General features: G+C 53.3%; 8 protein-coding genes across 8 annotated transcripts; 4 read left to right on the top strand and 4 right to left on the bottom strand.

Moving 5' to 3' along the window:
* Window positions 1–150: 150 nt before the first annotated feature.
* Window positions 151–2,438, bottom strand: BKA58DRAFT_412883 (trehalose phosphorylase; the record flags this gene model as incomplete). Its single annotated transcript, XM_046172384.1, has 3 exons — window positions 151–1,171; window positions 1,238–2,226; window positions 2,283–2,438. 3 exons carry the CDS (start codon window positions 2,436–2,438, stop codon window positions 151–153), a joined length of 2,166 nt encoding a protein of 721 aa, XP_046023472.1.
* Window positions 2,439–4,017: 1,579 nt separating this feature from the next.
* BKA58DRAFT_388684 (WD40-repeat-containing domain protein) lies at window positions 4,018–6,799 on the top strand. The gene is made up of 7 exons (XM_046170679.1): window positions 4,018–4,472; window positions 4,614–4,695; window positions 4,780–5,093; window positions 5,147–5,715; window positions 5,766–6,369; window positions 6,423–6,498; window positions 6,562–6,799. Exons 1-7 carry the CDS (start codon window positions 4,340–4,342, stop codon window positions 6,584–6,586), a joined length of 1,803 nt encoding a protein of 600 aa, XP_046023471.1. The 5' UTR covers window positions 4,018–4,339; the 3' UTR covers window positions 6,587–6,799.
* Window positions 6,800–9,698, bottom strand: BKA58DRAFT_388679 (sodium/hydrogen exchanger 8 /H(+) exchanger 8). The gene is made up of 5 exons (XM_046170678.1): window positions 9,353–9,698; window positions 9,265–9,294; window positions 9,059–9,208; window positions 8,168–8,824; window positions 6,800–8,117 (listed from the first exon to the last, which is right to left on the bottom strand). Exons 1-5 carry the CDS (start codon window positions 9,393–9,395, stop codon window positions 7,033–7,035), a joined length of 1,965 nt encoding a protein of 654 aa, XP_046023470.1. The 5' UTR covers window positions 9,396–9,698; the 3' UTR covers window positions 6,800–7,032.
* A 634-nt stretch (window positions 9,699–10,332) lies between these two features.
* On the top strand, window positions 10,333–12,492 carry BKA58DRAFT_319362 (uncharacterized protein; the record flags this gene model as incomplete). Its single annotated transcript, XM_046167714.1, has 2 exons — window positions 10,333–10,722; window positions 10,897–12,492. 2 exons carry the CDS (start codon window positions 10,333–10,335, stop codon window positions 12,490–12,492), a joined length of 1,986 nt encoding a protein of 661 aa, XP_046023469.1.
* Window positions 12,493–12,948: 456 nt separating this feature from the next.
* BKA58DRAFT_212413 (cellobiohydrolase-like protein II precursor) lies at window positions 12,949–14,849 on the bottom strand. The gene is made up of 4 exons (XM_046166070.1): window positions 14,235–14,849; window positions 14,014–14,186; window positions 13,737–13,964; window positions 12,949–13,681 (listed from the first exon to the last, which is right to left on the bottom strand). Exons 1-4 carry the CDS (start codon window positions 14,501–14,503, stop codon window positions 13,164–13,166), a joined length of 1,188 nt encoding a protein of 395 aa, XP_046023468.1. The 5' UTR covers window positions 14,504–14,849; the 3' UTR covers window positions 12,949–13,163.
* A 2,168-nt stretch (window positions 14,850–17,017) lies between these two features.
* Window positions 17,018–18,882, bottom strand: BKA58DRAFT_212398 (uncharacterized protein). Its single transcript, XM_046166069.1, has 3 exons — window positions 18,439–18,882; window positions 17,875–18,365; window positions 17,018–17,824 (listed from the first exon to the last, which is right to left on the bottom strand). The coding sequence occupies exons 1-3, from the start codon at window positions 18,604–18,606 to the stop codon at window positions 17,272–17,274; spliced, it is 1,212 nt and encodes a 403-aa protein (XP_046023467.1). The 5' UTR covers window positions 18,607–18,882; the 3' UTR covers window positions 17,018–17,271.
* A 1,087-nt stretch (window positions 18,883–19,969) lies between these two features.
* BKA58DRAFT_212368 (amino acid permease-like protein) lies at window positions 19,970–21,933 on the top strand. The gene is made up of 5 exons (XM_046166068.1): window positions 19,970–20,220; window positions 20,273–20,343; window positions 20,395–20,591; window positions 20,645–21,135; window positions 21,198–21,933. The coding sequence occupies exons 1-5, from the start codon at window positions 20,062–20,064 to the stop codon at window positions 21,867–21,869; spliced, it is 1,590 nt and encodes a 529-aa protein (XP_046023466.1). The 5' UTR covers window positions 19,970–20,061; the 3' UTR covers window positions 21,870–21,933.
* A 108-nt stretch (window positions 21,934–22,041) lies between these two features.
* BKA58DRAFT_212351 (initiator tRNA phosphoribosyl transferase-domain-containing protein) lies at window positions 22,042–24,438 on the top strand. The gene is made up of 2 exons (XM_046166067.1): window positions 22,042–22,806; window positions 22,859–24,438. Exons 1-2 carry the CDS (start codon window positions 22,261–22,263, stop codon window positions 24,422–24,424), a joined length of 2,112 nt encoding a protein of 703 aa, XP_046023465.1. The 5' UTR covers window positions 22,042–22,260; the 3' UTR covers window positions 24,425–24,438.
* Window positions 24,439–24,486: the final 48 nt, after the last annotated feature.

Below are 24,486 nucleotides of genomic sequence, written 5' to 3'. Positions count from 1 at the left end.
AGCATCCACACTTTGCTACATAGTCAGCATGACCTCGTAGAACAGGAACCGTGAATTCGTGCTTATCATCGCAGTCTCAGACGAGAGCATTACACGATATGCCCATCGTGCTCGTCGCCCATCTATAGCGCAACCCAAAGACACTCGCAATCAGTTCGTCAAGCTCACATCGCGGACCAGGATATCTTCATCCTTCTGATATGGAATACCCGCCTTCTCCCTCGCCATATCGTTGATCCATCGGCCGTTGGGCGCGACATCCTCCCCCTTGGATAACTCATCGGCCAGATAAAGCCAAGCCAGCGCGTTACCCACCGTGCTGACCTCATCGCTAACGTGCTTACTCGCATACTCCGACATAGTCGAGTGAAGTTCCGAGTCGGTGAAGAGATCATACAAGTGCTTCGCAACACCGTCGTGATCACCAGGCTTGACCAGAAAGCCAGACTTTCCATCCTGGACTTGCAGAGGGATACCGCCAGCGAGGGTAGCGATGATAGGTGTGCCCTTATGGAGCGCTTCGCTGACCTTGACTTCGAAGCCCTCGCGGGTAGAGAGCTGGAGGGCGACGTGAGCGCACGACATGAGTGCGTTGAGCATCTGGTCGGATGGTCCGATACGCATGATGATGACGTCGTCCTTGATTTCGTTGAACTCCCCGTTGAGAGCAGTCTCGGTTTCCTTGAAGATTCGTGTAGCATCTGGATCGTCGACGGCACCATGGCCAGCTATCACGAGCTGGGGAATATCCACAAGAGGCGTATCTTTCATGTACATCTTACGCAAGAGTGCGTATGATGCGAGTACGTCTGGGATACCCTTCGCTGGGTCGAAGCGAGCGATTTGGACGATGTATTTGCGATCCGGATGAGCGAGCTGACGCATACCGGCTGAAAAGCACTGAACCTTGAGCTCGTGGATGTAATATTGCTCGTCCCAGGGGTGCATGTGCTTGTTCAGGCCATCTAGCCAGTCCGTGGTGGCAGGCAAGTAGCCTACTTTCTCTGGGGTCACAACCTTGGGCACGAATGCTCGCACGGGATGGCTGACGAAGACATCACAATCTTTGACATGGTTCCAGATCCAGTTCCATACCCCGGAGGTAGCCGTACCTTCTTCGTCAGCTAGGTCAGCTCGGACCTGGATGTGGCTGCGGAAGATGACTGGGCGACTAGAGAATATAATTAGTATGAAGAAGCATTCTGGAAAGGTTCGCAAGCAGCTCGGGAGTACATACCTGGAGTCTCGCTCCTTCGCGATCTTGACAAGGCTCGGCATCTGAGGATCATCGACAATGATCACATCGGCACCGCCTTTCTCCCGGGATGAGAGCGGGCCCCCGTGTTCGACCCAACGACACTTGTCAGCCTCTTCAATGACCCAGTCATCAAGATCGGCCATCTTTTCCTCGGTCAAACGCTCGCCCGCTGTGGCGACACCCTGAAGGATATTATGGTTGTCTTTGGTGATCCTGAAGATGTTGGTCTTTCCGTATGGAACGTACCATTTGCAGTCAATACCGAGAAGAGCCAGATACCTCATCAGGGCGTGCCTCATCAGAGCGACACCTCCGCCTTGTGCTGTGCTGTTGAAGAAGGCGATCTTGGTCATTCTCTTCTTAAGCGAGTTGGCGTAATGCATTGTTGCAGCTCCTGTAGTGTCCATCCTGACAGTGGAATTATAGCTTTCACGCTCGGCGATGTGCACGTGGCTGTCAAGATCCACCAAACCCTGGCGACGATGACCCATTTGAACGGGTAATTCACCCTTGACGTTGAATTGCTTCACTGTCTTTCTCGCCATCCGTTCGGCTTCCTGATCTAGAGGTATTGATGGCTCTTCCTTGTCTTTAGCGTTGGCCGGGAATATAAAAGGAATGATGTCTAGTTCAGTCCATAAGCGAACGGCCAGATGCGGACTCAAAGTAGCGAGTTGCGTCGTCAGAGTAGCACCCATGGGCTTGGAAAGGTTCTCCTCTCGGTAATTGCTGAGAAATCCGACGAAGGCCTTTGATAGAGCTTCGGAAACATCTCCTACAGACATGGGTGTGGAGACTCCTGATCCAACTCGCGATGATTCGTTCGATGAGTTACCTCCACCTGCATCTCCGGACAGCCCCAGAGACTTGCTCTCGCAATTGATGGTATATGTTCCATCATGCAAAGCAATGCAGTAGCGAAATTCGCCATCGTCAGACTGAGCGACAGCAAGACCTGCGTAAAGGGGCTGCCACATTCTAATATTAGTAAAAATATTTGCAAGAAACGAGCGGTAGCACTGACCTCGACAGCAGCCTCAAGAGTACCCTTCTGTTCCTTGAGTCTGTAGAGTGAATCCGAGGACTTGAACGCCCTGATGCTGATCTGACGTCGCTCAGCAGTCGATTGACGTTGGTAAGTGGGCCGCTGCTCGGCAATCTCATCACCCTGTAGCGACATAATGAACACTAGTGTCGGAGGACGTCTGAACAGAACGATGGGTGATAGCTGAGGTAGTGACTAGTCAATTGATAGCAAATAGCAATCAATAGTGATGTATTAAGAGGAATAATGTTTTGCATTAGAACGAAGCAGGCGGGCAGCTTTTATGGCAAGCTTGGGGGCTTCACAAGGCAGTAAGTGGTGATTGCCACAGGCATTGAAGCACTGACGGCGATTGCAAGCATGCTAAGCGCATCATCAATATCACACCGGGTAGAAGTGGCGATTGATGGCGGCCAGTGAGTGACAGGCGCGCATTGAAGGAACGCATAGCGTTGGCTGTTGGAAGCGGTGACTAGGAAGGCGGAAGATCACAGGGCGCGTCGGCCGTGGCAGCCAGCAGGCAAAGGAAAATGCACGGGAGAATGGCGTGATACGACGATAGTCCTGGTTGCGGGACGAGATCTGGTGAGGTGAGCATTCCGCACGAGATGGCTTACGCGACAGCGCTAGGGACTTCCCACGCGTAACTACGAATGGGAGGGGCTAGCAGCTACGGTCTCGTCGGGTAGCCACGACACAATGGCCACCACGACGAGGAGGACCGTGATGCTGGATCTGCCGTGTTGTTCTCGGTGCAGTGGGAGAGTGCGTCGTTTGACATGAACGAGTTTTCTGTGGCTGTCTGGGGCGAATCAGATATGGTACCACCGGCAGCGCGGGGTGATCGAGCGGCCGCGTGCCATGGGTATAATTCAGCCCCCAAACGCGTCGCGTAGTCGTGTAATCATCGTGATTATCTGTGAAACCAGCGCTGCTCATGAGCCAGAAATCGAGGATGACGTTGTCCAGTGTGAGGATGGTGGTGCTGCGGGCAGAAGGAGTAATGCAACACTGAAGACGAAAACTCGTCTCGGGCTCTAACAAGTTGCATGACTATGGAAACCACAAAAACACCGAACCATGTATGCAAAGTTGATCTCTCGAGGGCACTTGCAATGTGATAGATGTATAACTGGCTAGAACACATCGTGATGCTCATACCACGATCACTAGCCCACATGCGCATGCAACACTTTTTTCCGCGTAGTTCACTTACTAAAGCGCAGTCACTAGGGTGTACCAAGCCTGATGGTCCCGCTATCGCTGAACGAAGAAGAAAGCATCGTGGGGGTGGCAAGTCATTGTAGGTATAAGGCCGCCGGAGTCTACGAATGTGAGTGCTGATGTAAGGTGGGAAAGAGAAGCGATCGCGACCGAAAGAAGACAAATACCTGTGGTATGCAGCTTGTCTCAATATAGTCTAGCGCGACGGGAACGGCAGCACTAGCGCGAGCAAGCACAAGGGTCCGGCTGGATGGGGTGGAGCGGAGCGAGCGACACGAATGGGAGAAGGGATGCTGTCGAGAGTTTTGGGCGGACAGGTCTGGGTATGGAGAAGAGAGTACCATGGGTGCACATGCCGATATCGACGTCTTCGGAACAGAGAGTCGTAGCGGAACAGGTGCTCGGCGCAAGCGCTCCAGATGGTCATGTTTCCCGCCTGCCGGATTTGAAACGCCTCTTCCTCCGTGCAAGCCAAGCAAAAGCACCAACCACGGCGACCCACCCATCTTGCGCTCAAACCTCAGCGATCTCACAGCCACAACACCATCTCACCTGTTTGCATCCCTATCTGCCCCCATCCACCGTTTATCCATCCGACACCCGTCGCGCCCACCAGAGGGCCGGCCCCGTAGACGTGTACCAGTCCAGATAGCTCGTGCCAGCTGTGCGACCACAGCCTTGCGACCGTCAGGCTTCCACCCGACGTCGTCGCATACCGCGCCCTGTTGCTCGCGTCTCAATAGCGCACGACGCGAAGCAAACCGCTACCCCATCTTCGCACCCTCTCCCGGAAGCGCGACCCCACCGCCAGCATGAACCACTATCCTCCCCGGGCTGTCATGCCTCCCCAGACGGGCCCAGCTCAGCGCCTCAACGAGCTGCTCGACAACATCAAGACCGAGTTCGAAGCCGAATCCCAGCGCAGTGTCGATGCCGAAGGCCAAAGTGAGTCTTGCACATACTATCCAGCCGCGAATGGAAGCAATTGCCATGCAAAATCGAAGGACCTGGGGAGCAAACTTTCTGCGCATGGCTTTCATCACCTTCTGTCGCATGTAGCTCACAGCTGCTAACTAGTCTTTCCAGTCACGCGTCATATTCAAGAGATTGAGTTGATCCGCGGCAAGGTCTACTCGCTCGAGCAATCACACAACCAGATGAAAGCAAAGTAAGCACCTTCCCACACGTCGCCCGTACAACACGGCCGCCAGCTTCCCTCAGGCTGCACTTCGGATGTTGACCTACATGCTAGATACGAGGAGCGCATCGCCCAGCTGGAGCGCGAACTCGAGGCTCGCGGCGGCCCCAGCCAGAACTCGCAGCACCACGGCCCATCGCAGCCTCAGCCACCTCAGATTGGCCACGGCCCCAGTAACCTGTTCGGCGGCATAATGGCAGGCAGTGCTGCCCAAGGTGGCCCGGGACTGGCGCCTCCTCCACAGGAGCCGCCCCAGGGCCACGGCATGCCGCCACAACTGGGAGGACCCCAAGGCCCCCCAGGACTGAACCCTGCTCCTGGTCCGCCACAGCACTTTGGTGGTTACCAGCAGGGCCCATCTGTAAATGGTAAGCATCAACGACTTCATACTTCTGCCACCGTCTCGGCTAACACATCGCAGGTTATGGTCAGCCTCCACAGCCCACTGCCTCACCTGGTGCTAAGCGTCCAGGTCCTGCCCGTGGTCCCCCCAACGGCCCACCCAATCCCGCCACTCCTCAGCAGAACAACCCTGCACCCTACCCCGGATCGCCTCAAGTCCCGCGACCGACTCCTCCTCCCCACCATCAGCAGCCGAGTGCGTTGATGGCGCCCAATCACATGCCTCTCAGCCAGAGTAACGTCTTGGCTGATCTGGACATTGAGCAGTTGCCAGAGAACCTGAAGAAGGAGGGCAGCGATTGGTTCGCTGTCTTCAACCCTCGTTCAAGACGTGTGCTTGATGTTGACTTGATCCACAACTTACCCCATCAAAGTGTGGTTTGCTGCGTACGCTTCAGCTTGGACGGAAGGTGGGTTGCGACAGGTTGCAACCGCTCAGCCCAGATTTTCGATGTCGAGACTGGAAACCCTGTCGCCCATCTTCAGGATGGAAGCCTGCCCGAGGACGGCGATTTGTACATCCGAAGCGTCTGCTTCAGTCCCAGCGGCCAGTACCTTGCAACCGGTGCCGAGGACAAGGTCATCAGGGTAAGTTTGGTCCTGACTCGCTCTATCAATTATGACTAACATTGAGCCAGGTCTGGGACATTGCTACCCGCACCATCAAGCACCAGTTCACTGGACACGAGCAGGATATTTACTCCCTGGACTTTGCCAGGAACGGTAAGATCATTGCATCTGGTAGTGGCGATCGCAGTGTCCGTCTCTGGGACCTTGAGTCCAACATGCAAGTGTCCAACTTCTCCATCGAGGACGGTGTCACCACCGTGGCCATCTCCCCAGACAACCTCTACGTCGCTGCCGGATCTCTCGACAAGAGTGTCCGTGTGTGGGATATTCAGACCGGCCAGCTTGTCGTCCGTCTCGAAGGCGAGCACGGTCACAAGGATAGTGTCTACAGTGTGGCTTTTGCTCCTTCGGGCAACAGGCTCGTCAGTGGCAGTCTGGACAAGACGATCAAGATGTGGGAGCTATCCACCAACAACCGCTTCGTCCCAGGCGGCCACCAACCAACCGGCAAGTGCATCCGCACTTTCGAAGGCCACAAGGACTTTGTGCTCAGCGTTGCCCTTACCCCACACGGTGACTGGGTACTGAGTGGTTCCAAGGACCGTGGCGTCCAGTTCTGGGACCCTCACACTGGTGTCGCGCAGCTCATGTTGCAGGGACACAAGAACTCCGGTAAGCTTGATATATCTTCACGTCTTACGTGTTACTAACGTTACCTTTTCCAGTTATTTCCGTAGCTCCCAGCCCCACAGGAGGCGTCTTCGCTACCGGTAGTGGCGATATGCGTGCGCGTATCTGGAGGTAAGTCACTTGTCCACTCACATTTCCCTATCCACAAGGTCAAGATGCTGACTGGCAAAATAGGTTCGACAGGTATCCTGGACCTTAGAAAGGTCCCGATACCTTCATCAAGGATGAACACATAACGCCATTCACTTGATTTCATCATTGGTCCATAGAGGAGGCAAGTGGGTGGTGGGTAAAATCGGCAAAGGGCTCTGGAGACAATTGTGTTGTTTTATTCTTCTCGTGTTCGGTTTGGAGAAATCAGGACGTTATGAGGTATTTTTGATTCCCAATCTTCCTTTACTATAGTGAATATCGTTGGTATTCGATTTCGAACTCGCACTCTCCATGCATTGTGATGTGTGTTATGATTTCAATCTACATAAAATACTGTTCGACTCTGAGAACCAAAGTAGCGGTGACTGCGCTTCATCATGACTCAAGAAGTCATGCTACGCTATGCGCCAGGCGATCAAAGTCGCTAGCTGCTAATCCCAAAGATGACTCAAACGCCACGAATGCTTGTATCCCATCCGTCTACTCATACAATCAAACATTACCGGGCCCTGGACCTTTGCCCTGGTCTAGGAGCAGATGTGGTTTGAGGAAGCCGTCATCGATCTGCTTGAAGGCGTTTGCAGGATCGTGGCTGATCTCGTTGAAGAGCTGCTTCACTGCACCTGTGGCAGTCGCAACCCTACTCGAGCCCTCCGCCGCAGAGCCGACCGGCCTTATGCCTGATGTCGGGTACGGGGATGGATCGCCCATTAATGGCGACGGGCCGCGGTTGGGCGAGCGGCGTGCGCTGGGAGGAAGGTCAAGATCGATGTCATCCTCATCGGCAGAGCCGCTATCAGCTGGGCTGAGGAGACTTTGGTCTGCGCCATCTCTAGCACGTGGATGGCTCGAGTTGCGTCGCATAGCGCCGTTCGGTCGTGTGGGTGGACTACTTCGGCTAACTGACCCACTAGAGTAGGTAGCGTCGGGTCCGTTGACATTGTTGAGTGAGAAGCCATTTTGGCCGGGACGTGGAGTGTTGCCATAAGCTTGACCCTGTTTGCGTGTGTACGTGCCGCCATTGACGACCTCAATGTCGAACTCATCATCGCTGTCTATCTCCTCGACTACTCCGGTGCGAATACCCAAAATCTCTAGCATGCGTGCAGTGGTACCGCCGAAGATGATGACAGTCAGAACGACTACGACGAGCACTGTGGCTCGCAGTGTGTCGCCGTTGTTACCTGTGAGACCTGCGGCAAGCGCAACACCTACAGCACCACGCAGGCCTGCCCAGTAGATCATGACCTGGTGAGGATAAGGTATCTCTTCCGCAACTTCGTCGCCGCGACGGCGCTGGCGATATCTAGTGACAGAGTTGATGAGCCTTGAAAGAGGAAACACTGCGCACCAGCGAGCGGCGCAAATGCCGAATACGGTAATCAAGATGAAGAGGGGCTTGTAATCCAGCTTGTCATCAGTGAAGAGGGACAAGCCTAGGTAGATGAAGATGAAGTTCTCCGAAATCTGGGAGGTGACCTGGAAGACAAACTTGGTGGTTAATTGGGTCCGTCTTGACATGTTGTGGTAAGCGTAATGCTTCATGCAAATACCACAAAACAGCAAAGAGACGATACCTGCAGGATGATCAGCAGATGGCCAGAGAGGGAAGGCGGTGAAGACTTACCAGACATGTGGATAGCATTGGACAGAAAGTATGTCAGGTATGCGGTGAGTATGATGAGACAACTCTCAGTCTTGGGGAAGCGCCTAACATAGGTGAACTTGAGCATCAGAGACACACCAATGCCGACCATGACACCTATAAACAGACTTCCGAAGAAGACGCCGAGGAAAATGCCTACGGCTTCAAAGAGGCTCATGAAGCCCAGAGACTCAGCACCGTCCTTGTACTTTTGTGCAGTCTCGAAGACGACGATGGCGATGGCATCGTTGAGAATGGACTCGCCAAAGATGATGGTGTATAGCTTGGGCTCTACTTTGTACGTATCGAAGATGGCAAGAATGGTAACGGGATCAGTGGCCGAGAGGGTAGCGCCAACAGACATGGCCTCGACAAAGTTAATCTTGAAGCCATCAAGAGGTATCCTGGTCCACAGGAACAGGATGATGCCAAGCACTAAGGCGGATATGAAAGAGCCAGCGAAGGCAAAGGTGAGAATGGTTCCAATGTGTCGGAAGAAATTGCCTTGATGGAGTTCATAGCCGGCCGAGAGGATGATGGGAGGCAGGAGCAAGTTGAAGAACATCTGGTAATCGAAACTGACGACATCTCGCACGGAAGCGACTGCTGTCAGGCGCAGCAGCAGGCCAACGACCATTCCTGAAGGGGCGTTAGCGAGCATCATAGCGCGATTGGATTACGAGATGGACTAGGCGACATCGCAGGTGGATATTGCAGGTTACCCCACAATTAGTCGGGTGATGGGCTTCGGGCTGCAAGTGATCGGATTTTGTGGCCTTGACCATGCACATTACGCCGAGCTTGTCTCAACGGATGCCAAGCTTGCGGAAGGGCCCAAGCAGCCGCGGAGGGTGTGGTGTGGGAACGACGTACCAGCAAAAATCGACAGGACTGTCTCATGGACCGCCTGGATCTTCCGCGTGTGTAAGATGTAGCTCGTAAAGAGGGCTATTATGAGGAGCATAATCAGGATGGACAGGGCCCATGATGTGAATATCTCCTTCTGGCCAGCCTCTGGCTCGTCTGTTGGCGCGCATTAGAGATGGGATCGCCGTGTGTGTGTGGAGCGGGGAACTGACCGTCCGGGTCTGCGTCGGATGCATCGCGCTCTGCCGTCAACAGTCAGTACGTATGCCGGGCATGTCTAGAAGAATCGAGGGCGCATACTGAGTAGCTGGCCGACTGCCCACCAGCCCATTATCGACGCCATGGTGGACTCAAGGCCGGGCGGTCATCAACAGCGCGAGCGTGTGCGGTATCGCAGGAGGATTGCGCGGGGGTTGTGGGCGTGTATGTCGAGGTTACAGGTGGCTGCTGGGCGTTGGATGCGGCTACCTGGGGCTGCTTGGATGGGATGGGGCCTAGGGCAACGTTGCGCAAGGAGTTGAGGCCGGAGCGGCGTCGGGCGTGTCCGGGGCAGGGCGACGCGCACTGGATGCAGATCTGGCAGCGTGGAAGAGCGAGGCGATGCGAGGCTGGCGATATGGCGACTTGGTGAGGCTCCTTACAGACGCGTCGCTGCCTTCGCACAGCGTCCAGGTGTCTCCATGTCTCGGCTGCCGTTCCAGCGAGCGCCAGCCGGCTTCGGGCCTAGCGCCATCGACGAGGGTCTCAGAACCGCTCATGGGGCGACGTCATCGCACGCACACTGGCTAAGACGCCTGCATGACATCTACCCAGAATCACCTGCAAGACCTGCTAGACCCTTCACCAAGCCTACCGCACACGGCTGGCACACACATGACCTACACCGCTTCTTACCTGATCGTGACTCCCCGCCCGTTATAGACCTGTCTGCTGCCCGCCCCCTCCGCCGTCCCTTTGAGCAGCACCGATTGTGAACTTTGGTTGAGATTCGAGATCGATCGCCGCCGCAGCACCAGCGGTCCCACTAGCGCCTCTTCCACGCTCGATACGCTTTGGAGCATGGATTAAGTCCCACCGCGCCACTCGCCTTTCGTTGATAGTCTGCCTCTCACCACATCTCTCCACCGCGCATCCTCGCTCTTACCCACCCTCGCTGCTGCCAATCACAATCTCGCCGACCCTTACAGCGAGCCGTAAGCCACCAGGGCTGACCACGTCGCCCGCGCAGGCCACTCCACGCACTCTCCCCAGATCAGGTTGCGACTGCCACCTGGGCCAACATGTCGTCCTCACGGCCCGACGGCGGCGACTCGCTCTCGTCTTCACCTCGTGCCTCTCCTCCCTCCAAAATCGACACTTCCGCCCGCCCTCGGCCACGCCCCAAACTCGTTTCCTTTGGCCGCGACTCGCTCATGGGTGGACGACCAGACACTGAAGGTCACACCCACGTAGAATTCATCCACGAGAACTCGCCCACCATCATTCCCCAAAGAATGTCCTCCGAAATCGACCCGCTCCTTAAGGAGAGTTTGTCGCCCGACGACGACGACGATGACTGGATGGGCGAACAACAGGTCGAGGAGACAAAGAGCAGTTGGTTCTTGTTCTTGCTCACCTTTGGAGGCCTCGGACTGCAAATAGGATGGTCTGTAGAGACTTCCAACGGATCGGTAAGTGCTTTTTCTGGCTGCAAATTTCCATGAGGACGGCATGGACCCTGCATGCAGATCCGGCCCTCGAGGACCCTTGGGCGTGCTGTTACTGAGGTCGTGTGAGCCATGCATGCATGACCCGTCGGACCACAGCAGCCCATCTTGACCGCGAACTATACTAACTGTACGCAGCCATACTTACTATCGCTCGGTCTGAGCAAGTCGATGCTTGCTCTCGTGTGGATTGCCGGCCCTCTCTCCGGTGTACTTGTCCAGCCTTATGTCGGTCTCAAGAGTGACAACTGCCGTCTGCGCTGGGGAAAGCGGAGACCCTTCATTATCGGCGGTGCTGCTGCGACCATCGTGTCCCTCATGGTTCTTGCCTGGGCAAGGGAAATCATCGGAGGTTTCCTAGGCCTCTTCGGCGCTGACCCAGAGTCGTCTGGGGTCAAGACGTGCATCATGCTCTTCGCAGTCTTGTTCGTCTACGTGCTCGATTTCGCTATCAACGTCATCCAAGCCGGTGTGCGAGCATACATCGTCGACGTGGCCCCTACCCATCAGCAGGAGTCTGCCAATGCATGGCTGATGCGCTCGGCTGGTATTGGCAACATCTTGGGTTACCTAGCTGGTTATATCGATCTGCCAGATTACCTTCCATGGCTCGGTGGCACACAATTCAAGGTCCTCTGTGCTATCGCCTCGTTTGTCATGGCTCTCACTGTTGGCATCAGTTGCTCAACCTGCTCGGAACGCGATCCCCAATTTGACACTGCACCCGCTGAGCAGCAGGACGGTGTCATGGCCTTCTTCAAGGGTCTCGCGCGCTCAGTTAAGAAACTCCCGCCCCAGATCAAGAAGGTCTGCATGGTGCAGTTCTTTGCTTGGATTGGATGGTTCCCATTCCTCTTCTACATCACTACCTACGTTGGCGAAATCTATGCGGATCCCTACTTTGAGGAGAATCCCCATCTGCCAGATGGCAAGATTGATGAAATCTTGGAGAGCGGCACCAGGATCGGCACCAGAGCGCTTTTGGTTTTCGCCATCACCACCTTCTTCTCCTCTGTCTTCCTGCCGTTCGTCATCCCTCCGACGTTCCAAGCCCCAGAACCCGACCGTCCGATAACCCCGGCAACGCCTATGACACCGACGACCCCACATTCCATGGGCGGCTCTGGCTACTTTGCTCTAGGCCCGGCACCCAAGGGAAACCCAAACACAACTATGGAGAAGATCGCTAAATCGATGGAAATGTTGCAAGTCAAATCGCTCACTCTCCGTCGATCCTGGTTCATCTCGCACATTCTCTTTGCCGTACTCATGGTCCTCACCTTCTTTGTTCGTAGTACGTGGGGAGCTACAGTCCTTGTCGGCGCCATCGGTGTTCCTTGGTGTGTGACCAACTGGGCTCCGTTCGCCATTATTTCCTCTGAGATCTCCAAGAGAGACGCCATCCGTCGCGGTATCATCAAGCCTCGTGACCGTGAATCCCAGCTCATCGCCGAGGGCGAGGATGATGGTTCTGGCGCCGATTCCGCCGGTGTTGTGCTGGGAATTCACAATGTTGCCATTGCAGCGCCGCAGGTCATCGCAACACTTGTTAGTGCCATCATGTTCAAGCTCCTACAAAAGCCTAGAGGTACGGCAGGTGACACGAGTGTAGCCTGGGTGCTGCGGTTCGGCGGTATCTGCGCTCTGATCGCTGCGTGGTTAACGCTGCAAGTTAACGAAGAGAAGGAAGAAGAGGAAGAGGAAGAGCCTTTCAGAAGAAGGCGGATGTCTTAGAACGACTCCGATGAACAGTCTATCACACGCCTAAGACGCGATTTGGAGCGGTCTTTTAGCCGACAGCATTCTTCCATTGAAGGGACATCAAGTTCACAAGACGATAGAAACGAAGAGAGGACTGGAGATGAATGATTTGAATGATTCAATAAGCACTACACTTTACAGAAAGCCTCACGGCTTGACTCTAGCGTTACAGGGTACTGTTTGGGCTGCGATGCATCACGCGGCGAAGCCATGGCGTTTTATGGGGGTTTGAGCGAGCAAGCATACCTTTGTCTGTGAGCGCGCACGCGGAGTTTTGGAAAGTATACATGGGTTGGCAAGGGGGAAAATTCATTAGGCGCACTCCTTTGGGTAAATTTACATCTTACAAGTTAGAACCGAGCGTAGTCATGGCGGCTGAATGAAACAACGTTGACGACTCTCGCGCTACTCATGCCCTTCAATACTCGAAATCACCAGTATGGATGTTGATCAAACGAGAGTTCTATTTCGTTGTTCGAAACTACACTAATGTATAAACAGTTGAAGCGAAGTTTTCAAACCGCAACTTCCACCTGGTGACTTCCCTCCACCGACCGATCAATCTATATACAAGGTAGCACCACCCCCCGTCCTTGGACTACCTCATCCTCTGTTCCCATGAGACTTGATGTAAAGCCAGCGCCTTACAAAGCAGGCTTAGCGTTCTTAACCAGCATCTCAAAGTACGCCTGGTTCCACTGACCCGCCTCAGGACTGGGCGTGAAGGCATCGGGCTTACCGCAGAAAGAATCGTACCTAGTGGCCGAGCTATCGCTGGTACCATCACTCTCACCACCAGGCTTAACCCAGACAAAGGAGTCGACGAGAGAAGATCCCGTGTTGCTCGTAGGACGAACACCGAATCCAGCGCCGTTGACGTTGCACCAGTCGCCCCACTCCTCGCGTAGGCCAGTGACGCCGTTACGGGCCGTGTCGACGATGGCTTGGCCGGGCATACCTGCGGACTTGAGCTCGGGAGAGAAGAGCTCGATGTACTTCTTCTCGTTTTGCGCTTTGTTGTACTGGGCGTCGGAGGAGCCGGAGAACTCTCCTGGGGATAGGTCCCAGGCGTTCCAGCCGGCGACGTTGGTGGCCACGCCGCGGACTTGCTTGGGGCTACCTGCGGCCTTGTAGACGGTGGCTAGTTCTTTGGCTCCGGGCTCTGGAGAAGGGTTGTTAGGGATGTGATGGGATGGAGGGGATGGGAGGGTGCTTACTTAGGTTGTCGTTCCAGCCGAGCCAGCCTCCGTGACCGGCATCGATGTACATGGCGATGTTGGGCAGGTTAAGCTGCTTCAGAGCGTATGCGACACCGTCGCGGTAGCCAGAGGCGGAGTCCTTGCAGGTCTGGAGGTCGGAGTTGGTGACCAAGTTGGGGAGCGAATCGGGCTCGATGACGAGGGCGATGGCAGTGTTGGGGTACTTCTTGAAGATGGCAACGATGGCTTGCGTATCGTTAGATTAGGTCGTAAATAATGGTAATGATAAGCTTACGGTCAATATACTCGGACTTGTAGACGCTGAGCTCGCCAACAGCAAGCTCACCGTTGGAAGCCTTGGCTGCACAGTCACGACCGGGCAGATCGTAGATGACTAGTGCGGCAATCTGGTTGCAAGGGACGTCTTTGATACCATCTTCGACGACGGCGATCTTCTCACGGGTATCGCTATCTATATGTTAGTTAAGACTTGTGAGGATGAGCAGACCAACTCACATCCACAAGAAAGTTCCAACGTCAGCAACCTTGAGAGCCTTAGCCGCCAAAGCAGTATCGGTCATCTGAGCAGCCGCGGAAACGACCTCGGACGAGTAGAACTTGTTGGCGTAGATGGATCGGGACGCAAAGGGGTTGCCAGACAGAGTAACGGGAGTGGCACATGCTGCAGCCTGGCGAGCAGTGATGGGGCCGTTCTCTACGGGAGATGGGAGAGCGAAAGCGCCAGTGATGGCCGAGGCCACGGCAAAAGAGAAAAGACCCTTCATGTTGACGTCTGAATGTGGTTGTTTGGTTGCGTTGGTGCTGGAAGCCTTGGGGGTGTCGAGAGCCTCTTATATCGACGTTGGATTGAATGCTGTTAGTATGGCGCCAACTCAGCACTGAGGTACCGTCTCATCAGGAATCAGGCCCGGAGACTGCGGACGTTAGCTTCTGGTTTGGGTCTGTGCGATCAGCGCTTGAGATATGAGGCTTAGATGAAGATTTATCGATGGCGGCATGGTTGTATAGTAGGGGTCCACTGATACAGTGTCAGTTGAGTGGAAGGCAAGCGCTAGTTGTTTTGGAGTGGCGTTGTTTTAGTTGTTAGCAGGTGTCGCTGAATCATTTCCTCTGTGGCGAGAAGTCATCATCTCATGAGACTGCCAATGCGATCATGCGATAGAATGCTCTATCTGGACGTCTACTAACCTCTTGAATGTTGCACTGCTTTCTTGCTGCCTGAGCCTGTCTTGATAGGTCTCCAGTCGCTTGGACGTAACCTACAGGGTAAATAGATGAATGTTTACATGGAACGTCTTGGGTTTGCGGGGGTGCTTATTATTCGGATCTCCTACCCCGCGATCTTAGTTCTCAGCCTTGCTCTTGGTGGAGATGATTGACAGTTTGCGCCATCAGGGATGTGGCTCGTGAGCTTTCCATCGTTATATTAGAGGGTGTTATTCTACGTAACAGCTCCTTGGGTCGTATGTTACTGAGTCGTGGAGAAGGTCCGTCTTCTGATCATAGTTTGAAGTGGGATTCCCGCTACGTCTAGAGTATACATGAACCCTTTGGTAATGCATCAGAGATCAACGAATCTGCAGCAAAATGACGCGAGTGCTCTCTTCCAGCAATGCTGTATGAGAATTGATTGGGCTCGGTCCGACGTACAACGCAAGCAGGTACACGAAGTCAGCCCGGAAATCTTTGGCTAGAAAGCTTCTCGAAAGGCTCGAATGTACACATGACAGTCGAAATTGATGAAGGTCGATCTTGGAGGCTCTTTAATTTTGCATTTATCCTGATGCACTCCACATGGGAGGTTATGGCGAACGAGAGACCAGGTCAATAATATAGCCAAGCCTCGCTACCGACTTGCGATGCTGGTCTGGACGTCGTGTGAGGCAGGACGAGCGCTTGCGGTAGGCTTCTGGAAGATGAAGGTTGGGGGAACTCCCGGGTATATGCGTCTGCCTAAAATGAGCATATGAGGACACGGTCCGATACCGCAATACGTAGCAGCCGCCTGAGGATGCGCGGTACCATTGCAATTGACCGTTTTCGTGTCAAATAGTCTTGGATATACTCTTCTTTGCCGCACTGGACGACTTCTGGTACACCATGGCACGATACGAGTGGAGCCTGGTGCTACCAATAACATCACAGCAGGTCTGATCTCGTTACTCGTGCTATACGCATGGAAGGCGGCAGACCGCTTCTGCCTGGTCTTGTGAGCGCACGGCATGCGTCTCGGCACACGACCTCCGCTGCTACAGCTAGCTATGTGATTCGGACCGCGTTGTGAGAGAGTGAAGGTAATGGAGACTCTGGAACTGATACATATTGATGACAGCGACGCTCGGCAGGATGATGTGAGTGGTTGATGTAAGTGACGAGGTTCACGTTCGCAGATGCCAGAGTGGTCGGGTAATTGGAGCTTGTCCACGCTAGCAATAAGTCTATTCCCCTTCCGTTCTAGGTCCAATATGAAGACCATATAATGTATCTAAGCTTCACGCCATCGCCTCGCAAGCCTCGCGCTTGAGGAGAATTTCTGAGCTTGTGTGAACGTCTGTTATTCCTAAGATGATGGGGAGGTTTTCGGAGATATGTGTGTACTGAAAGGGTGGGTAGAGACGTCACGATGGGTCTTGCGATGAACACCAAAGAATCTCGCTGAAATCGCGTGAAGATTCGACGAGACCTCTCAAGACCCCTGTGAATGCGCATCTTAACATCAGCCATATATCCATAGCCATTCGATATTGATGCTACCAAGTTTTGCGACTAATCACGTGGTTATGAGGAGACAGACTTGCCCAGTGCGAGATGCCGGCATCCGGATGGTGTTATATTTCTGCTTTAATTGCGCTTGTCTTTGATGCTTTCTATTTCTCTTACTTTTTTCTTGATTCAACACCTTTCGGCACGTGAAAACTGCGCATTCCTGCTCAAATACCACGAGTGAAGGCCTGCAGTTGTTCCGATACACACATATCGGCCGACGAGTGAATCTCCTTGCATCGCGGTAACGTTTCGCAGACATCTACAGCCCTCAACACATCTTCCTCAATTCTCATTATACTTGTATTGTATTTAGAGGGCGGGTGCGACGGAAGGACTGAGTTTCGATAACGAGATGTAAGCCGGTAACATGTCCTCCCAATGCGCTCGCCGTTTTGAAAGCAAAATCTGCGTAGATCTTTGCCGATGGCAAAACCCGCGTGTAGAGTACTGATTACAGGCCGAGAGTTTCAGTGCAGGATATCTATGAGTATGATGCACGTTGTTGGGGTAACGATATTCATTGAGTTGCTGAGGTCGCAGACAGACTGGTGCGCGTCGTTGTCGGATTGCAATCGAGCCGCTTCCAATGGACAGAGGGTATGCTCAGCATGTGAAATTGTAGGGAGACACGAGAGGCGGTAGTCTCTAGTAATAGATAAAGCCAGGCGACAGTTCACTGCATGAAGCCATGATGCAAAAGCAAGTGAAAACGTCACAGCCTGATCTTTAGCATCGATAGGGCGCCACAAGAAGGTGTGCCGGTTCTTCATCTACCATCTTTACTCGGAGTGGTACCTTGCTCATAGTGAACTGAGTAACGCACATCTTGTCGAATGTTGTTGTTTCTTGAGCTTGTGTCGTCCGATCGTATGTCTTGTGGAAGTATATCTTTTGATGGTGATGAGATAACCGCTGTGTTCCGGAATGCTTCAGGCCTCAGCTTCATCTGCGCAACACGAGATTCGAATCTAGATGGCGGCAGAGCAGGCGTGTCAGTTGACATCGTGTCCATGGATATCTCAGGCTCATCCGACTGAGATGCCTTGTTGCTTGAAGCTTTGGTTCTTCTCGACGTAGTATTGCGGTCCGAAGACTCGTGTCCTTGTGATGGCGCATGAACCCGCATAAGCTCACCGTGGCCGAAACCAGTGTCGAGAGATTCCGCGAACCGCTTGAGCGCAGCGAGTGTCGCGGCGGCTAGAGAATACGATAGTTCCACAGCCTGCCAGATGACCACTGTAGCAGCGGTGCGAGAGACATCCGATGTAGTCGTAAGTTGATGTATCTCGTTTTGGCGAAGAGTAGAGAAGACGAGGGTTCTATGGCATGATCAGCTAGTACCAAAGCACTACTGGCGAGCGGTACGTACGGTAGCCGGAGCCAGAATGCTGATATGATTATAAGTTTGGTTCGGAAAGTCATTCGCAGATCCCACACCAACTGAATGGGCAGAAAGAGCAGAAGTACCTCCGTCATGATGTCCAGAGCTGTTAGGGAAATCCATCGTCGCTCAATCTGGGAGCATTCGGAAGTTGCAGAAGTGATGTCCCACGCAAGCGCCCGGTGAACTGAGCAGTCGACGGTCAGAAGTAGAACGGATATGAGACATTGAGCGATGATAACGGCGCCTACGCCGTACTGAAATCTCCTGTGTAATACAGTATGTGTCGTGCGCGAGAGCATGGCGATGATGCCAATTTTGGAGACGCATAGTGACATGATCCAAAGAATGTTACCAGCCATCGCGTAGTCGTTGAGTTTGTCGATAGTCGATGAGATATTGACTAGCTCGATCATCGGGCGACCAAGTCCAGCAGAGGTAGATGCAAAAACGATACCAAAGAAACCAAGTGCTAATACCTATTCGCAAACTCGTTAGTAACGTCCTTTCGTAGTGCTAAAATTTGTTGTGAAAACGTCGCGATGTACGTACCCCCGATAGCAGCACGACCACATCGTCGAGACTATAATTTCTCCATCGAATGTAACCTCGGAGGCATGCTACACATAGTGTGTAGCATAAGCAAAGACCAATAGTAAACTTCAAAGTAGCTGCACGTCCTGGATCTCGTACAATCGCCTCCTCGTCATGATCCGCCATGGTATTGCTCGAGGGAAGCACGCGAGAACTGCTCGGTAGCCGTGAGTTCCCACGACAAGGCGTGAGCACACCGTGTGGGTCGTGGCGTCGTCTCCAGAGCAGCGGCGCGGATCACCGTCCCGTGTTAACACCCTACCCTGACTCGAACTTCATTGTGCATCCAACGGTGAAACCCGCTGGGAACTATCTTGCTCTGCACGTAGTGAAGGTATCACATCACCCCCTAAGCAGGCGCGTGGACCGTGTTGCGGCTCTCCGAAAGGGTGATTCTTCCGCATTTAACCCGTGGCTAGGACCAGGCTTCGGCAGGCACGAAATCCTTCGAGAGTGGAGCGTCCTTTGGTTGGAATGTGATGCATTCGTCATGTTGCTGATTGCATGCGCTGAAATTGGAGTAGATCGGAGAGGTCATTACAGGGTGCCTAAAACCCTGTCAGTAGTAAGCTGTCTCGTGACGTGCCAGAGCTTATCGCTTCTCAACAGAGTGCCGGATTGTAGCAGGTAGCACTCGGCACTTGACCGTGAAGAGGCTTCTATCCTTTAGCTAAACACCTAGGTAGGCCCTCTGGTTGGAATTGACTCAGGTAGAGTAGTACCCACTGTTGCTTCCCTCGACCTCTCGATGCCCCGACAGAGGAGAATTTGCACATGCTGAACACCTGCGACCGCCGATCTATGAAACCACCAGCCTGTAACTAGCCTTTTTGGTGATAAAAGTGGTGTAGCAAGCAGATGCAGGTTGTCACGGAGAATATGAACGATTGGTGCGCGGCTCGGGGCTCCGGGAGGTGTGTGGTGTTGCGGAGCAAGCTTGGGCGAACTAACTCGGCTGGTTGATTCCGATGCGCAGTTCTAGTGGCCACGGACCGGCCCTGAGAGGGTCGTTCTCCATGTCCTCTTCGATAACAAATACTCCCTGCATATTGAGTCAACAAGGCCGCGGTCGGCTATTCAGCTTTGCGACACGGACTGCATGATGTGCGACAACCAAGGCGCATCAGCAAATTGAAACTTCCCAGTACCTGATGAGCTGACGCTTAAATCACGCTGTATAGTGTACGAGATGCAACACAGTCCATCGCATGTGACCCCACGGTTATCGTGCATTAGTGTTCGTTACGCAATGTGCACAATCCGATATCCCTGTTTACTCGAGCCGCTCTCTCATGAGCATCTCCTTACTTGCTGATGGCTGATTCGCCAAAGCCTGCCACGATCCCGAGGTCTGAACGGCTTGCCACACAAACCGGTGATGGTCCCAAGAACGGCAGCTAGTTTCTGGCACTAGGCACGGCTTGCAATCAACGTGTATAGTAGCGGCCGTAGATCTTGCGTCTAGATCGCTTAAGCAGCGCCTTGAACGAATTCCTCCGTTGAACCTTTCTCTTCTTTTAGGATATCCCTTACCTCCGTTGATGGTCGTTGTTCTGTAGTCACGCTTGCGTACTTTATACCATGGCAATCGCTGGGGAATCGAAGATCGCAAATGCCGAGGAATACGACACAGGAAGCAATGATTCCGGCGAAGTGGGTAGGATGCATGCCAGTGCGCTGGGAGGCACAGCTCACGACGCCGAGGACATGCAGCGGATGGGGAAGAAACAAGAGCTTCGGGTAAGCCCTTACTGAGACCTACATGCAGAAACTCTACTAATTGTTCAAAAAGAGAAATTTCCGACTGATCTCCATCATCGGATTCGTGGTTGTCCTCCAGTCAACATGGGAAAGTGCTCTGATGTAAGTCCTTGTTCCGGTGATGATCGATACCCTGCTAAGTCTAAGTAAAAGCTCAGCTTACTTCGGGCTGTTCAATGGGGGCACAGCAGGAGTCATCTGGATGATGATTATCACATGGGTCTTCGTCCTGGCTATGATTGCTTCGCTTGCCGAGATGGCCTCCATGGCCCCAACTGCCGGTGGACAATACCATTGGGTCAGCGAGTTCGCGCCGCCATCATTCCAAAAGTCGCTTAGTTACATCGTGGGTATGTAGTGGACGGCCTGAGATTCCAATCTCCTGTACTGACAGTATGCTTAGGATGGGCTGCGGCTGTCGGCTGGGTCAGCGGGATCCCTGCTTGTGCGCAGATGCTTTCGAGTCTCGTCATCGGAATGGTCCTCCTCGCGTACCCTGACGCCCAGATTGGAGAACTATGGCATGTCACACTGTTGATGATGCTCTGGCTATTCCTCATGATCGGTTTCAACATCTTTTTGGCGCAGCATCTTCCCCTCGCTGAAGGTATTGTGCTAGTCTTGCACGTCTTTGCCTTCTTCGCGTTTCTGATTCTATTCTGGACTATGGCAGAGCGTCTTCCGGCGGAAGAAGTGTTCACCACTTGGACAAATGGTGGAGAATGGAGCTCGATGGGCGTGTCTGCTCTGGTTGGCCTCTCAACCCCATTGTGGTGTTTTATTGGTCCAGACGCGGGCGCACATATGTCTGAGGAGTTAAAAGACGCCTCCGTGGTGCTTCCGAAAGCTATGATGTGGGCTGTTTTCTTCAACGGCATCTTCGGATGCATCATGGTAAGCACGCCTGAACTATTCTGGATGAAGGGCAAATACTGACTACGTACGCTCGTTTTAAGATGATTACCTTCGTAATGTGCGGCGGTGCTCTCGATTCGGTTCTCGAATCGCCGACCGGGCAGCCTGTACTTCAGGCCGTTTACAATGCGACAGGCTCTATCGCCGGCACGGAGGTCATGGGTGCTCTTCTCGTCATCCTCGTCTTCTTTGCAGCCGTATCCGTTACTGCTGCGTCTTCCCGCCAGATCTGGGCATTTGCACGCGACAGGGGACTTCCGTTCTCTGCATGGATCGAGCGAGTGCCAGCCGGTTGGGACATTCCCGTCAACGCGCTACTTGTCTGTCTCGGATCCTCGCTCGTGCTCGCATGCATCAACTTCGGATCGGACGTTACGTTGAACGCCATCGTCTCCATCTCGAACGCAGCTCTCATCTTCTCCTACATCATATCGATTGGATGCGTGCGCTTGAAGCGTTGGCGAGGAGAGCCACTGCTCCCTCGACGCTGGAGCCTAGGCAAGTTTGGAGGCATCGTCAACGACCTCGCTCTTGCCTTTCTGGTCGTCTCTTTCATCTTCTCGTTCTTCCCCATAGTGCCCAACCCTTCAGCTACGGACATGAACTGGGCGTCGCTTATGTTTGGCGCTATGGCGATCATTGCCACGGTCAATTATTTCGTCAGCGCGCGGAAGAGTTACATCGCGCCTGTTTCGCTTGTTAAACAAGACTAGACGGCGGATGTATCATGATAGCAATCATTCAAGACCATAGACGAATGTATCCACATGCTACGCCTACCGCATTCAAATTTTGTCCTTAATCCCCGCCTTATCCCTAACCCTTTCTTGGACTAGCGTTCTTGTGGTCATTGCCTCACGAACATCCATCTTTTAACCCGATCTTGTGAACGCGATATAGAAGGGCCCTTCATATCCAGAAGCCCCGATATCCTTGCGATCTACCTATAGCTTATCCTGTTGATTTGAGACCCTTCCACGATATCTTTTTCCTTTTTTCGTACGCGATGGTGCGGGGTATGCAAACGTGAATGGTCATTCTATTCCCACCCGCGCAGACAATATCACCTTTGCGCCTGGCAGACTGGAAGAGCCCACGACAACGATGTCTCAAGCTCTAAAAGAAAGCGATATTCTGTTTCCGCACCTTTCCAACACACCGAATTTATCCAGCACCCTCTCTTCTCTACGCCGCTCAACATTATCAACGCACAACCGCCTTCATTCAATCATCTCCGACAGCATTTTCGTCAGTTCAGTCGCATCTGCCTACGATCTACCTCTCATAGCCAATGAACGTTGTGGAAGCTGGTACATTCCACCAACCCAAAAGTCTGGATCTGTCTACTTCAAGAGCACGGACGGTCACATGGGCGAATGGAGTTTCAGTTTGAGAAGACTAAATCTGCAACTGCTGGATGTGGTGGAGAAGTTTGGCGGTGCCGTGGTTGTGGATAGCACGAGGAGGGGCAAGAGTATGCCGGACGCGCTGAGCAAAACCATCCCGACATGGTGCTGTGTGATCAACAGAGCTGTATTCGGCATAATAGAGAAAGACGAGATGCGATTATTCACGCCGCCACAAGCCGTGGGAGAAAGCGAGCATGCGCAAATGGAGAAGAGGATAGACGGATTTGTGCAACAGTTTCTGGTACGTATATTGTCTAGATATTCCTGAGTTTATTAGCTGATATCGAGACAAGGATATCTGCAAACCTAACATTGTGGACCTTCGCAGTAGGCTGAAGAAGCCGCTGCGGCCAATATGGGTAACACAACAATCATCTCTTCCGGATGCCGCGCCTTCTTTTCCCGACTTCCACCCTGTCGTGCTCTGCACAGCATCGCGACGGGTACGCGGTGCTGAAGCATCCGAAAGCGGGTATATCCAGGGTGCTGCCGATGACCACGAAGCATGGTCTCATGGACTCACGCCGACAGTCTTCTGGAATAACAAGGATGTGCTGATGAAGACGAGCGAGGAAAACGCGCCAGCTCTGATCGAAAGATTGCTCAACGAAGACGGAGGTAGTAGTGCAGTTGCAAGTTTGATCAAACCAACGTCCAGACTGTACATCTCTCCTAGCGACCAGATGAAGCTCGACGGATTCGACGTTGTGATCGGCTGTACACCAGAGCCCTTTGCCCCTTCGACACTAAAGGAGGCCGGAGTCAAACACTACTTGCACCTCAAATGCCAAACCGGCAAACTTGGGTCGCGCGATCTTCGCACTCAACTGCCTCGAATTTTAGATTTCTTCTCATCCCTTTCAGAATCAATAGCCGGAAAGATCCTCGTATGCTGTCCAACAGGCAAAGATCTATCCGTCGGTACCGCCTTAGTAGTACTATGTCTCTACACAAACGAAGAGGGAGCGATGAATACCAGTGCACCAAAGGAGACAAGTGCCATTGGGAAAGCCTTCATCAAGCAAAGACTCAGTTGGATAACAACAAGCGACCCAGCACTAAACCCCAGTCGAAGCACGCTTCAAAGTGTCAACGCTGTTCTGCTCGAAAGCCAAGACCCAAAAGCTTTCCTGCAAACGAAGAGCACCAGCACGGGCACAGGTATCACCACCTCGATACCAATCCGAGAAACAAGACCCCTGCCACAGGAACCACGATCAGACGAGCCCTCTACACCCCAAACCCCAGAGCAAAGCCCTCCGTCAACCCCCAAATCCATTTTTGACAATCTACGTACCTCATCAGACAAATCATGGACCTTCACCCGTCAACTCCGCTCCGCCCTACCGACTCATCCCTCGGGCACAGTAACAGGAACAGCGGCGTTCACGTCCTGCAACCTACCAGCCTCCTTCCCACCAACTCTGCTCTACGCCGAAGAAGGCGAGTTCTCCACAGACACGGGACTCAAGTTCAACGCACGCAGGAAATACGTGTACCAACTCAAAACGTCGACATCAGAAAGCACAGACGAGAAAGCAGGAGGAGACTACATCGCCGTCCGTTTCTTCGACGATGAGAAGATGCCGCGAGCGGATGTCGAGGATGGCGTGGGAAAGAACGGGGAGGGGGTCGGGGGCTCATTCGTAGACATGGGTGATTTAGAGACGAGTGGGAAGGAGGTGAAAGCCAAGAACAAGGAAACGCATCTTTGTGCCGAGGATTTGTATACTGCTAGTTGGACATTCGGACTAGGCATTGTCAATGGGTGTGCGGAGGATATGTGGTGGGAAGTGCGATACGATGTCAAGGGACCGAAGAAGGATTATGTGAGTACCACGAGGTATACCCTCATTTGACGGACAGAGAAGAGATGAATATAGGGTATCAAAGCCGATCTACATAACACAAACGACCACGC

The sequence above is a fragment of the Alternaria rosae genome (genome assembly GCF_020736505.1).
Source record: "Alternaria rosae strain MPI-PUGE-AT-0040 chromosome Unknown BKA58scaffold_7, whole genome shotgun sequence".
NCBI lineage: Eukaryota > Fungi > Ascomycota > Dothideomycetes > Pleosporales > Pleosporaceae > Alternaria > Alternaria rosae.
The sequence above is the reverse complement of the archived record's forward strand: the minus strand, read 5'-3'. Positions and strand labels throughout refer to the sequence as shown.

What these genes read in the sequence shown, in the direction of transcription:
- BKA58DRAFT_388684 (XM_046170679.1), top strand. Translation starts at nt 4,340, where the DNA reads ATGAACCACTATCCTCCCCGGGCTGTCATGCCTCCCCAGACGGGCCCA. An exon ending in GCAGGGCCCATCTGTAAATG is followed by an intron (nt 5,094 to 5,146) that starts GTAAGCATCAAC and finishes AACACATCGCAG; the next exon opens with GTTATGGTCAGCCTCCACAG. An exon ending in ATGCGTGCGCGTATCTGGAG is followed by an intron (nt 6,499 to 6,561) that starts GTAAGTCACTTG and finishes CTGGCAAAATAG; the next exon opens with GTTCGACAGGTATCCTGGAC.
- BKA58DRAFT_212398 (XM_046166069.1), bottom strand. Translation starts at nt 18,606, where the DNA reads ATGGCGGATCATGACGAGGAGGCGATTGTACGAGATCCAGGACGTGCA. An exon ending in TGGTCGTGCTGCTATCGGGG is followed by an intron (nt 18,366 to 18,438) that starts GTACGTACATCG and finishes GTTTGCGAATAG; the next exon opens with GTATTAGCACTTGGTTTCTT. An exon ending in GCATTCTGGCTCCGGCTACC is followed by an intron (nt 17,825 to 17,874) that starts GTACGTACCGCT and finishes ATCATGCCATAG; the next exon opens with AACCCTCGTCTTCTCTACTC.
- BKA58DRAFT_212351 (XM_046166067.1), top strand. Translation starts at nt 22,261, where the DNA reads ATGTCTCAAGCTCTAAAAGAAAGCGATATTCTGTTTCCGCACCTTTCC. An exon ending in GATTTGTGCAACAGTTTCTG is followed by an intron (nt 22,807 to 22,858) that starts GTACGTATATTG and finishes TATCGAGACAAG; the next exon opens with GATATCTGCAAACCTAACAT.
- BKA58DRAFT_388679 (XM_046170678.1), bottom strand. Translation starts at nt 9,395, where the DNA reads ATGGCGTCGATAATGGGCTGGTGGGCAGTCGGCCAGCTACTCA. An exon ending in GGCAGTCGGCCAGCTACTCA is followed by an intron (nt 9,295 to 9,352) that starts GTATGCGCCCTC and finishes TGTTGACGGCAG; the next exon opens with AGCGCGATGCATCCGACGCA. An exon ending in AGTCCTGTCGATTTTTGCTG is followed by an intron (nt 8,825 to 9,058) that starts GTACGTCGTTCC and finishes ACGCCCCTTCAG; the next exon opens with GAATGGTCGTTGGCCTGCTG.
- BKA58DRAFT_212368 (XM_046166068.1), top strand. Translation starts at nt 20,062, where the DNA reads ATGGCAATCGCTGGGGAATCGAAGATCGCAAATGCCGAGGAATACGAC. An exon ending in GGAAGAAACAAGAGCTTCGG is followed by an intron (nt 20,221 to 20,272) that starts GTAAGCCCTTAC and finishes TTGTTCAAAAAG; the next exon opens with AGAAATTTCCGACTGATCTC. An exon ending in ACATGGGAAAGTGCTCTGAT is followed by an intron (nt 20,344 to 20,394) that starts GTAAGTCCTTGT and finishes TCTAAGTAAAAG; the next exon opens with CTCAGCTTACTTCGGGCTGT.
- BKA58DRAFT_212413 (XM_046166070.1), bottom strand. Translation starts at nt 14,503, where the DNA reads ATGAAGGGTCTTTTCTCTTTTGCCGTGGCCTCGGCCATCACTGGCGCT. An exon ending in CAAGTCCGAGTATATTGACC is followed by an intron (nt 13,965 to 14,013) that starts GTAAGCTTATCA and finishes ACGATACGCAAG; the next exon opens with CCATCGTTGCCATCTTCAAG. An exon ending in CGGCTGGAACGACAACCTAA is followed by an intron (nt 13,682 to 13,736) that starts GTAAGCACCCTC and finishes ACCCTTCTCCAG; the next exon opens with AGCCCGGAGCCAAAGAACTA.